Source organism: Protopterus annectens, chromosome 14.part0, assembly GCF_019279795.1.
Source record: "Protopterus annectens isolate FY-2018-M chromosome 14.part0, PAN1.0, whole genome shotgun sequence".
NCBI lineage: Eukaryota > Metazoa > Chordata > Ceratodontiformes > Protopteridae > Protopterus > Protopterus annectens.
In genome coordinates, this window is record NC_056748.1 from 1,045,088,136 (window position 1) to 1,045,101,624 (window position 13,489).

The following is a 13,489-nucleotide window of genomic DNA, read 5'->3' on the forward strand; positions in this document are numbered from 1 at the left end:
TTTATTGTAGTACCACTCTTTTTGTGGATCAGAAGGGACCCTAATTGCAACATGGGTGCACTCTATTCCACGAGTACCTCAGGGAAGCATGCAACCCCACGAAAGGCATGCATTGTCCTGGCTTCGTCATGAGGTGACATCGGCAAATAGATATACTGATCCTCACATGCCAAGAGTATATCCAGGATCTTTTGCAATATCCTCAAATCAGAAGCTTTTGGGATCCCCCAACATATCCCCAGTCTGTCTCTGGAAAGTCCTGTGGCAAGTATAGTTAGGGCTATACATACATTACTGACCACAAGGATAGGAATTCCTCCAGTACCCCTAGGAAGTCATGCATACCTACTAAGACCCTGATAATGTCCCTATCCACTACGAACCTATCAAGGATTTTCTGACTATCAAAGTTATAATGAGATATCCTCTGCCTATATCTTAACCTATTTGGCCAATGAGCACCAGTGTGTGCAAGCAGTTTTGGCTTCATTAGCATAAGCTCGATTGCATCATTCCTCATGTATTGCTCATTTTGTCTACTTTTGCTTATGTTCATTTAAAGTCATTGACCATTACAGTAACTGGCCTCTATGAATGGCAGCGCAGCTACGCTTATTCACAGAGAGCGCAGATAGTATTTATGCATCTGTGTAATGACTATGAATGCCACCCTTAAAGTCTCAAGTTTAAGCAAAAAGGTCATAAATCTAAGTTCAGAATTATACAAGTGTTTTATACCTTTTATTTATGCAATTATGCTTTACCTTCCTTTGTAATAGCATAAATCGTTCACTTTTAAAATTCTCCAAAGCATGCATGTAGTAAATCTTTACCAATAAAGTGCCAGTGGAACAACAGGTAGCACACTCAACTTTGGGGCTGTTAAGACCAGAAGGCCATAGGTTCCATTCCCACTCCAGGTGATTGGATTGCTGACACTGCAATGCAGCATGAGGGAGACAGTGTTGCACTCTCACGTGTTGTCCTTAAGATGAGATGATAAACTGAGGTCCCATCTATTTGAGGTGGTAGTAGCTCAGTTGGGCATAAAAGATCACATGGCATCTACTGAAAAGAGTAGCGTAAGTTCCCGTATGCCCTAGCTGTATACCTCTCAACTGTAAAGATTTTTACAGAGCGTCCAGATTTTTGTCTCCTATATTTGGTGTATTCCTCATAAAAATTGTGTTTTTTCTGCAAATCACTGGGACGATCTAAGGATTAAAGTAACTAAATGACAACATGCATTTCAGTTTCTGAGCTCATATCCTTCAGAAAATGCATGCTAACACAAATCCTTTTATTCTAGCAACTTTTTACGTTTATAAGAGCAATATTTTAAATGTGTCCCTATTTTTGGGCCTTTATCCCTCCATTATGTCAGGCTTTGTCCAGGTTTCTTGCACTAAGAGATTGAGAAGTATGCCTAGGTATTTTTCCCCTATTATTACAAATACCACCCTGGATCTTGCCTACTGGGACTAACCCAGTCAACAAATAATAAATAAAATAAAATAAATATATAAATTAAGCGTTGCTCATGAGAACCCCATTTGCTCAAAGTGCCATGCATCACTCTATGCACATTAAAACTGGCAATGTTTTATGAGTGGTTCAATCACTGTTTGTACATGAACAGTGGCTGGTATCTACCTCACTCCAGGGATTTCTTAAAGTCTTCAGTGGGACTCTCAACAGATCAATTAGTCAACGAAATTTGAAGGAAACTTTCCTGATGTTCACACAGATTCACTGAATGCCACTACAAAGTTTCACAGTGCCACTGAATTACTAGCAATATCTTCATCGTCACTTATACTCTTATACATAGGTTTCACACCATATCCCTTTTCGATCACCTGATCAGGCCTCCAGTGGAACACTTCCCAAATCATTTTACCGGTATGTTAAATTTAATATATTTTCTCAATGATTAACTGGGTAAGTGCACTGGCTCAAGAACCCTTTTCAAACATGACCCTTGACATCTTTGCAAGAACATTCAAAATGTGTTGGAAGTATTACATGAACTGCAATGAATAATACAATGGCAAGAATCTACTAGCAATGTCAATTTGACATATAAATATCACATATTTTATCTCCATAAAGTAGAAGTGAACTTTTACATGATTTGACGTTCAGGGGATGTTAAGTACATGTAATAAATAAAATGAAAGACTAGAGCATGTGTTATGTTAACAATAAAGAGGAATACTTTTACGTGATTTAACAAGATTAAACCTTTTATCCTTACTATTTTTCCAGAAAGATTTTCAGCCAGAAGCCATGTCATTTATGTCACATGGTGCAGTTTTTCATATCTCTAAAGCTAGGTAGAAATGCTATATTCTGTACCTCTGCTAGCAATAATGTAGCTTGTCCACGCTATTCAACATGATCACATCGAATGTGTTACTGTATTGTGAAGTGTTATATCTGCTGCTGTTTACTAAAACAAATATATGAAATACATAAACATTTATAACACTAGGAAGACCACATATTATAAAAGCAGAAGTCCTGAGAAATATTTTGTTTAAAGTTAACTTTAGAAGACGATAACAATGCATGCAAAGCTGTAAGCTACAGAAAAGACCTAGGAAAGAGAGGCGTAGTTAAGTACTACTAATAATACTATTAGCATTCATATTATTGTTTAGTACTATTAAATAATTATTATTAGTAGTAAATCACTAAGCTAAAAAAGTAGGTAGCTATAATAGAGGAAGTGACCACTGCTGACAAATGTTGTGAGTTACTTGCCTGAGAAACAGTTTAACTATTTATCAGATATAAAATTCCTTTATGCTTTTAGGTATTTGGGTGGTTGTAGCACTTTCAAGGCTGGTGTACCACAGGACACAGTCTTGGGCTCATTTCTTATTTATTTATTCATGACCTGTCCATGTTTCTCTCATTGTTCACTCTAACTGTGTGTGCAGAGGATGTATTGTTCCTCACATCTGGCATAGCTAGTAAAGCTATCCAAGACCAGTACCAAGCAGACTTCAATGCAAATAAGGGGTCTATATTACCTTTTTGAAAGGGCTGTACATCGAATGCTGTTTTATCGACACATATCCACCGAAATACCAAAACTCCAAACAGATACATAAGCAAATTTGTTTCCCAGGGGAAAAAAAATCGCTTGCCGTTGTCAGGAATTTGCCCTTTTCTTAACTGTAGTGCGATCTCAGAGTTGATATATTTAAGTAGGGAGGTGTGAGGGGCACAGCCCCCCACTTCATTGTGTTTGTCAGTTTGTTTTGTTTATTGTTGGCCCAATGATTTTTTTTCCCTGGGGGAAAAAATCGCTTTTTTGGCAGTTGAGGTTTGGGTATTTCAGTGGATATGTGTCGATGCAAGAGCGTTCAATGAACAGCCTTGTCGACATCATAATATAAACCTCAAAATAAGTTATCTGTTAAGACATTCATAAACAATTCTCTGCTATTTGAAATGATTCAGAAGTTAAAAACTATGCAAGTCCTAAAACTTCAAGACCCTTTAAGCACACCGAGTAACCAATTTTACCTTCATAAAAATTTAGGATTATAGTTGGATCCTGCTCTATTTATTTTATTTATTTGTTAATATTTGATTACCAGGAAGGTCTGACTGGGTAGGAGCCCATTTTCAGCCTGGGGAGGAAAGCTCCAAAGTATTAGTAAACATTTTAAGAATAATAATTTCACAGTCTTTAAAAATAATACAAAAAACAAGTACAGTATAAATAATTATACCAATTAGGCATAATATGAAAACATTGGTTAAGAATAGACACAAATCATATGATAATGATTTAATAGTAAGAGAAATGTTAGCCAGGTTATAGAGAAATTAAAGATAAGTTAGTATAATACAAACAGGTATTGCAATACACAGTGAGAGAAAAGCAGGCTTATGGCATATTTAACGAGAAAGCCAGGGAGAGAAACTGATAGAGCTAAGGAAGTGAGTGAAGAAGGAAGAGTAAGGAGATGTAAGGTATGAACAGGTATTTATCCACATTTAGGGAAATTGTTTATCCTGTGGTTGAACAAGAAAAGAACCAGTTTTTGGCTATAAAGTCATTCAGAATGATTTTGAAGGATGGGAGGAAGGGTACTGACCTGATGGATAGAGATAAGGAGTTCAGGCCTTAGCAACATGGTATAACTACAGACAATGCCCAGCAGATTTGATAGGTTTGTGGGTAGACAGGAATTTTTGGACAATAGACAGTAATGATCCACCAGGAACATAGTTGTGTAGAATGTTATTTAGTGCTGGACAAGCAGATGGATTATGAATAATTTTATAGGTAGTAAGACGTTATGCTTACCTTAGCTGATGGGGGTAGTTCTAACCAATTTGGGATTTTTAGTGCTATACAGTGGTGAGTTCTGAAAGGGGTACTTCCTGCAAATTTAGCAACTTTGCTATAGCAATGTTCAAGTTTTAATTTATGTGAAGCCTGGATGTTAGTAAGGATGGGAGCACCATAAAAAAGTGTGGGGAGGAGATAAGAAGTGACAAGTGTAGCTTTAGTTGCATTGGTGAGAGAGGTTTGGGGTCTATAAAGCATCCCTAGTTTTGATGAATTTTTCTTATGCAATCATGTACATGCAGGTTGAATTTAAGATTATCATCCACTATCATCTCTAATAATTTGCTATGAAAAGTGACTTCAATGGTTGTATTATCAAGAGAGAGAGGACTTTAAATTTTGCTAATTTTATTTTTTCAAAGAGGAGGGATTTGGGGAAAAAGCAGTATTTTTTTTTTTTAGGGTTGAGCTTGAATTGTGAGTTACAAAGCTATGTTTTAGTTACTGTTAAAGCTTCCTGAGTATATTTTTGGAGGGGCCACATTTTCAGTTGAGTGTGAATCTGCGTAATGTACTAGGGTGGACTACTGTGTGGATCTGTGCAGTGTGTTGGCATGAATGTTAAAGAGGAGGGGAACAAGGACTGAGTCTTGTGGTATACTGGTGATGATTGGGAGGTATGGAGAGAGGGTGGAGTGCCCTTTTACTGGCTGATACCTATTGGATAGGTAGCTTTTGAACTGCAGATATGTGGCTGACATAGACCTAATGAGGACATTTGAAGTAGAGGTTTGTTGTGAAAAACTGTGTCAAAGACTTTAGACAAGTCTTAAAATAAGGAGGACACTAGTTTGCCATTATAGCTTGCTTTATTGACAATATCAATATAGGTTAGAAGTGCAGCGTTAGTACTATGAGAAGAACAGAAGCCATGTTATGTGGAGGACAGGAGTTCTTTGAGCAGGAAATAATGTAGCAAGTTTCTGAATACATTTTTCAAGTGTTTTGGAGAGGAGAGTTAAGATTGCTACATGTCTAAAGTTAGCAATGTCTGTTGAATTTCCTCCTTTGTGCAGAGGGATAATGTGTGACTTTTTCCCAGAAAGAAAGAGGAGACATGGGATTCTTGGACTGATCTATTTATAAGGATTGAGATAGGACAATGCTATTGGCTGTTATTTTAAGGTATTCATTTAGAAGGTCATCAACTGAAGTAGAGCATGGTTTGAGTTTGTTTAAAAGTAGTTTTGTATAGAATGCAGACACAGGTTTGAAGGTGAAAGTGGATGTGCTGATATGTGACTGCTGGGCAGAGTTAGGAACAGATGCCGGGGAATACTTGGTTAGAGATGCTATACTATCTATGAAATAAGAGTTTAATTGTATTGTGGTTTTGAGTGATGAGTTTTTGAGAGAGAGGTTAGAGTTAAATTTATGACCAGGATGCAAGATTTCTTTAATGACTGCTCAGAATTTTTTAGGGTCATGTTTACCATTATTCTGAAATTTACCATAGTACAGACTTTGTCTTCATTAATTTGCCTTCTCATACGATTGTGAAGCATTCTAATGTATTTAAGATATTGTGGTACTTTATATTTTTTCTACTCTTTCCATGCTTTTCCTCTATCCTGCTTTAGCATTCTACAATTTTTGGATAGCGAATTTGCATTATTTGTTTTTAGCCTCTTTTTTCTAGGAGTTGCAAGGCTATTTTGGATATTCAGTAAAGTTGTACTGAACTCCTTTACAGCATTATCTACAGGGAGGATTTTTGGGGAGTTCCAGTTAATGGATGATAGGTTAGTAATGAACATTTCTGAGTTAAACTTGGAAAGGTTGTGTGTTGTTTTATAAACATGGTGTTTAAATGGATGTGTGAGGCTGTACAGACTAGGAGATGATCATGGAAACAGTCAGACATTGTAGCTGAGGTGGTGTATTTGCTAGGGTCCAATACTAGGATCCACTCTAATAGGAAATTTGATGCCTTGCTATAATGTGTGGGGATCTATTATTTAATTGTGTGAAACCAAATAAGTTCATGCTAGATGGAGGGGAGTTAGAGTTTATGTCTAACCAATTGCACTCATATCACCTAGTAGTACTATTTCTTGTGGAATTGTTTTGGATATCCAATGAAGGATATCTTCCAGTATGGCTGTACTGTCACCAGAAGGGATGTAAAAAACTGTAATACATATTTGTTTATAATTGTTTAATTTCAGGAAAGTTATAAGAAGCTCTGCTGAAATGAATTTTAGTATTGGTTTGTTGTAAGGGGAAATGTGGTAGCAATACCACCACCTTTTCTCTTTATATAGACATTACAGATGATATTGTAGCTAGGAAGTGTAATTTCAGAGTCATTTAAGCCAAGTTTTGATTACAGTGAGAATATCGGGCTTAAGTTGGGTAAAACAGGCATGTAGTTCATCCATTTAATTTCTTATGCTTCTAACATGTATGGAAGCAAAGGTTCGGTTACTAGGGTTGGGGGTGATTGTTGTACGATTACAGCTGTATGTGGAAGTGAATTGTCTTGACATTCATTGTGATAGGTGCAGCCAGGATTAGGGTGAATGTCTCCTCCTAGAAACATTTTGGTATATTAGGATTTATTGATACTTGCTTTTTTGGAGAGTATATTTCCATCTAATTTTGTTTTGTTTTGAGCTGAAATGGAGTTAATCAGTCTATATTTGGAGTAAAGGTAAAGAATGTCATTAAATAGTTTTAGCTTTCAAACCCCATAGTCAGTGGAAACAGACAGTGTTTTAACTTTTTTTCCTTTCACCTGTTATGGCAAAAGAACATGGCATGTAATGTGGAAAGGAAAAAATTAAAACACTGGCGTGTCATTATATAGGTGTAGCATTCAATTTTATAGTCAGGGGAAACGGCCAATGTTTTAACTTTTTCCTTTCATCGATTAAGCCAAAGAAACACCACATGTAATGTAGAAAGGTGAATACCTCAGAATGTCAAGGATGACTCAAAGTCAGATTAAGGAGTAGTTGCCCATAATAAAGCAAGTAAATGTGCCAAGTAAGCATTGAAGGCAGACAGAAAAAAAGGATCTGGTGAATAAACACAGCACCCATTTCAGTGCCTCAAATAAGGAGTTTTTTTATAAGTGAATTATTCTGTAAATGAGACATTTGGTACAAAACTTAATACCTTCTACATACTACTCATAAAGTAACCAGTCTATAAAAAGAAAAAAAAAAAAGAAATCACTACTTGCTGACTACTGCTTTCAAAGTAATCAAAGGTTATCGAATATTCAATTTATTCCTCTTTTTTGACAATTATGTTTTTGTCAAAAAATAACAGTAGCAGTAATAATGAGTGCAACCCAGCAGACATCAGCGTAGAAGCTAACTTGAATGTACAAGCCTCACTCAATAAGTCTGCTGCAGATGTTTTTGTAAGAAGGTAGCTGATGAGTGCAAATTGGTGCTTTCAGCTTTTACAGTGTTTTTCAGTTAAACCAATATGCAAAAATGATACCATCTTTATTTTTTTTTCAAATGACAACTATGGTGTCATGAATAAACACTTTGCTTGAATTAACTAGACTAGATATTAAGCCTTCCTCACAGCATACCTTTGAATCATTCATGGCTCTTTACAACACTTCCCTACTTTCATAAATTCATCTCCATGAGAAATAAACATAATGGAACATTCTGCAATAAACCTAAAGGCGGATATACAAAATCAGTAAATTATTAAATCAATATAAAACAGCTTACATCATTATCAAACTTTACCTAACTCAATGAAAAAAGGGCTAAGGTTAACTCCATCCAAAAAGAATTCATTAAAACAATGAAATAATGAATCTTCATTCAAAGTAAAACTTGAAATCAGAACTTGTTGTAATAATAATGCATTCTATAACCACATACAAATAATGAAGCTGGAATGTTATATGCTAGACCAAAATGCCACCACTTTAATAATAATAAAGAGAGAGAGAGAGAAAGGAAAGGAGAGAGTGCGCATCAACATCATCCCTACGGCAAAGTTCAGATGAAATGTGACATTAACTAGAACTTTTTGGGTGACTAGCCCTTGTTAAAACACACAGGAGCACAGCACTAAGAAAATGCATTTTTCAGCTGGGAATCAAACCCAGGCCTACTGGTTTCAGCTTTGCAACTGCTGTCTCTAAACTTTTGAAGCAGCTGTACAAAGCACAGGGGCACAGTACTAAAGTAGTACATGCATTAAGGGGGACTTCAAACCAGACCTTCCAGCATGGTTTTAGCTGATGAACTCAAGAAGCAGCTGAAAAGAAGCCAATGATTTGGCTTCTGATTCTCAGTTTTGTGATCCATAGCAGAGCCTTTCTCCATGACAGCTTCTTATACTAGTTAGATAAATGTATTATTCTCAGCCTTGTAATCTTGATATTTTTGGGTTAGAAAGTTAACACACATTTGTTTGAAATAATACTTCAAAACAAAAGTTCTCTGCTCAGTTTGGAAGCATAACCATTGCACAATAAATCATATAATTCATTCCTCCCAAAGCACTGCATTTGTTAAACTTAGTGTTAGAACTCTTCTCATACACATTAATGGTAAAGATTAATTTGGGTACCTTTCATGTCAGAGTCCATTATTAAACTATTAATAAGCAAGCTCTCATTACTGATGAGATAACTGAAGTACTTGTTAAGCCTGTCATTTATCATGACAGTATATTATTACAGGTATACACAAAGGCAGTGACTATCAGATTACCTGGAGCTATGAAAGTGAAAGTCTGGCTCAGTGTATTTTGGGTTGCTGCACTGCAGTACTGATTACTTATTCATCCTTTATTGACCAGGTTAGTTCTGCTAGATAAGTATGCTAGATAAGTAGTTTCTTTTCAGGGGAGACCTGTGGCAGAAATTTCCCAGTGAACACTTTTGATTCAAAAACAGAGTCAGCAGTACATGCCGTGTTGCAGGATATAAATGAAAATTCTTCTGAAAGTAATGAGAGCAGACTAGTCCTGAGCTGTCACTCATACAAATTAGGAACATTTTTAACAGAACTTGTTTTTTATATCCATCACACATTCATCAATGCTTGCCTTGGGGCTGAAGAATCTTTCTTCTCATGGCTGCACTCCATGTTTAATTATGTCAGACATGGCATTCCCCTTCTAGCACTTATAGTGCTCACATGGCCTTCCTAGGACTATCCATTTGTTGCAGAAATGGAGGTCATCTCATCTGATGTGTTGCCATGCAAGACGATAGATTCAAATAATCAAGTAGGCTCCTGTAATTTAAAAAAATCATAAAAAAATATTATTTCAATTAGTCTAAAAATAATGGACCAGTATGGTCAGAATTTGTTATGATTACAGATTTTGATATCAGGGCTGCAAAATAACAAGACAATTTCAGCTTCAGGCCTCTGCTATGAGAGACTGCAACATAATCATATTACAAGTACTCACTCATACAATCTTGAAAGCTACAAATTTTACAATGAAAGTAATAGGACAGCCTAGAACAAGTGTTTTTGGGTGGGGATACTCCCATCTGCAGATGAGTCTGCTATCCGCCAGAAATTATATTTATATATACCAAGTTACCGCAGATACTGGACAATGGGCTGGAAAGCTAACAGTGGAAGTTTGGCACTGTGGGTATACAATAACTTGACTATCATAGCCTACAACTGATGCAGAACATTAAGAGTTATAACTAGCACCAAGTTTCTTTCTGTAGTACAGAGTCCGATTCTCTTAGACCTTATTTACCTACTGTGTGATGCCGAGTGATCACTTAACCAGAGAGTACTCTAGTAGTGAAAATGGGACATTGTGCTAGCTCCTTAATGGTCTCCTGGACCATATGCCTAGTAAATACCTATAAAGCTATGAATCCATACCAACTCCACAAACAGACAACATTGAACAAGGGAGAACAGTCCATAAACAGTGAGCAGCAGTCTTGGTAATCACTTGATTCACTCTTAACACAAGCAAACAGGTGACTTCTGAGATTTTGTACATTGTTCTCATGTAAAGATTATATAGCAGAAGTTACTGCCAAAATGCAGACACCCTATCCTAAGGAAATGGAAATTAATTTACTGAATATGGGATAGCATACAGCTAAATGCAATTTTGTGTGTGCACCAGAGGGGGGGGGGGGTCCAGTCTATAAAATATGGCACCATACTCAGTAGTTGAATAAGTCACATTTTTCATTTCACAGACAGCAGATTCAATAAAAATTCCCTGGGATTCACTAACACCTACACTAAGTGTACACTATTCTGAGTGAACAGACAACACAAGCATAACTCACATTTTCTTCCTCCTAGTTTTAGTTTTCCTACTGATTTTATTGCAGCCTCAAATATCAAGGGGGATTCAAGAATGTTACCACAAAGTCTAGACTACATGTACACTTCAGGTAATCTTTCTGACAGACTAGAGAGCACAAAAAATGTAGTAGGGATGTTCTTGAATACAGACTGTGTGCACTTAGTGTAGGCATTAATGAATCTGGCCCATTACGTTTATGCCTGTTTTTTTGTTTACTTTGCTGCATATTCAGCTAAAACTTTGAAGTGACTGTCACAAACTTTTTCTATCAAAGAACAATTTATGGCATTGGACAGGTTGGCTGCTTCCAAGAATAAGGAGATGACATACTGGAGTACTAAAGAGAGAAAAGATTTATTTAGGAGTAAGGCACTCCAAAAGTTGCTTTGATGATATAAGACACCTTCTGGGTGGTGGGATCTGATGCAGATTTTTACCATAGTGTCAGACCTTTTCACATTTTCTGGCATGGCTTCATTTTATAATCCTCACATCTAAGCAGCATAACAGATTTTTTATAAGGTAGTCATTACTTGTATCCATAACTCAGCATTTTTTTTTTTTTTTGCTATGCAAGGCAAGGTCTTTGAGATATTAGGTCTAGCCATTTTATAGATCATATTTGATATTTTTGTATACCAATTCACAAGATGCATCAGAGTTACTTTCAGTATAAGAGATGGTACTTTATGTTTGTAACTTGACATCAATGTTTACTTCACAGGGCAAGAGCGTTTTGGGAACATGACTCGACTCTACTACAGGGAGGCTGTTGGTGCTTTTGTAGTGTTTGATGTGACAAGGGCTTCTACATTAGAGGCAGTTCCCAGGTGGAAAGAAGACCTAGACTCCAAGGTTACACTGCAAAATGGAAAGCCAGTACCTGCGGTCTTGTTGGCTAATAAGTGGGACCAAGCTAAGAATGGACTAAGCAGTGAGCTCCCAAAGCTGGACCAGTTCTGCAAGGAAAATGGCTTTGTGAATTACTTTGAAACATCAGCAAAGGTAAAACCTTCATGTTTACCAAAAACATAAATATGAGCAAAACATTATAAATACTGTGTCACTGTCTTCGACTTTTTCTCCTACCACCTACCACCTTTGCACTAATACTCATCTTAAGAGATGGTGCCCAACCACCTTTTCTACACAAACCTTAAATCCAGTTCCCCACTTACATCTGACATATTACTTATTATTTATCTTCCTAAGTCAAGTTTGAAATCAACTTTCTATTTCAGTCACCTTTCTTCTTTTCTGTCTAGCCATCTATAGCCAGTACGAAAATCTGAAACTCTTTCTTCTGTATGAATACTCACATTAATCAGGGCATTTATCCTCGAGTATGAGGCCTAAAACAGCCCCTATTAAACTACATACTCCCTGTAATTGTACAAACATATCAGACTGATAATTACCACTTCATATGTTCTCAGTCCTAACCTCCCCTTTAGCACAAATCCTATGTCAAGGAAGAAAAACATTTCCTATTGTGCATATATCTTATTCCTGAACTCTGGTTATTTATGTCTCAGTTGCGAATCATTCAATAGTACTGTGCCTACACTTTAAGGTCAATAGTTTTCTGTTTTTGATTACGATTGTTTGTTGGACATTGTCTTAATTGCATTTCTGTACTTTTTCATTCTACTTTCAAAGTATGCTCCTTTATGATTCCCTAGCTCTGCCAAATAGTCCTTATTAGACTTCTATCCTAATACTACAGACTTAATAGAACTAGCAGCAGTGAAAATGCTTAATGAAGGGGCGTTACAAGTAGTCCAGTAAAAGGGGCCCTGAGCACCTATCTGGATGAGAAATCCATCATATTTAATCTCTGAACTAGTATCTAACCTAAAAGCTCCAAGGCAGGTATATTCATGGCAGGAATTTAGCTCTAACTCCAGCAGTGAATCTGAATAATAGCAGCAGGACAGCAGCCAAATTCTGCAGGATAGTGTCTTCTTAGATCTTAATCCTTTTCTTCCTTGAAACAGCTTAAAAAGTCATGGCCAGTGTTCAAACACAGATATTTTGGACCTCTCAACTTCCACTATTTTGATGGAACAATCCTATTTGCAGGCTTGATTTACTCCTTCACACAATTTTATGAATTCCCCTCAAAGAGTGATTTTTGTAGCTGTCTAGTACACAGAAAAGCACATTACACGACCAAAATACTACTTGCAACAATAATTTAAAGAAAAAAAGGACACACATATTGCAACTCCCTTTTTCTGGTGCTAAAATAAATGACCTTGTGTGGTACAACTTTGTTGTGTAGCTCATTAAATTCTACTGAATTTACATTGTCTCTTTGGTAATGTGCTAATATTTTCCCACCATTTTTGTCACTCAAAACTGTGTTTCTGAGTAATATGACACATTCCTGCTGGAAGCAGGAGAGTTACGTGCTATTTGGTATTCAAAATGAATGCTAAATAGATGTCCAGCTTTTTAGCAGGATGTTCCTATTTTCAGTGCCTACAAGGAATGTTTAATGTGGTGTGTACCAGTGTTACTAAAATAGCAATCAGCCACCTGTGTTAGTCTGTCCTAGCTAAGCATCACAGCATTAGATGATCAATGTTTTGGAACTTACTGTTACTTGAATAAACAATGCCAGATACATATTTTTGAGTTTTTATCTTTTTTTCTAAATAAGTTATGTTAGTGGAGTTGTCCCAATGAGGAAACAACAGGACTGATAATTGTGCCAACTTTCAGTGGTTAGGTTAATAATACTGAAAATTATAAGGTTTTAGATATTCACAGAGCAGAGAGCTACTAGTACAGGGCTTATTAAGGAATATGAACAATATATTAAAATAATGA

The 13,489-nt window shown here is 36.4% G+C and overlaps 1 protein-coding gene across 1 annotated transcript in view; it reads left to right on the forward strand.

The window, feature by feature from the left end:
• LOC122788760 (ras-related protein Rab-38-like) overlaps positions 1-11,689 on the forward strand; it is a 38,249-nt gene extending 26,560 nt beyond the window's left edge. The window contains exon 2 of the mRNA XM_044055653.1: positions 11,379-11,689. Within this exon, the coding sequence (XP_043911588.1) occupies positions 11,379-11,689 (311 nt within the window). The remainder of the gene's footprint in view (positions 1-11,378) is intronic.
• Positions 11,690-13,489: the final 1,800 nt, after the last annotated feature.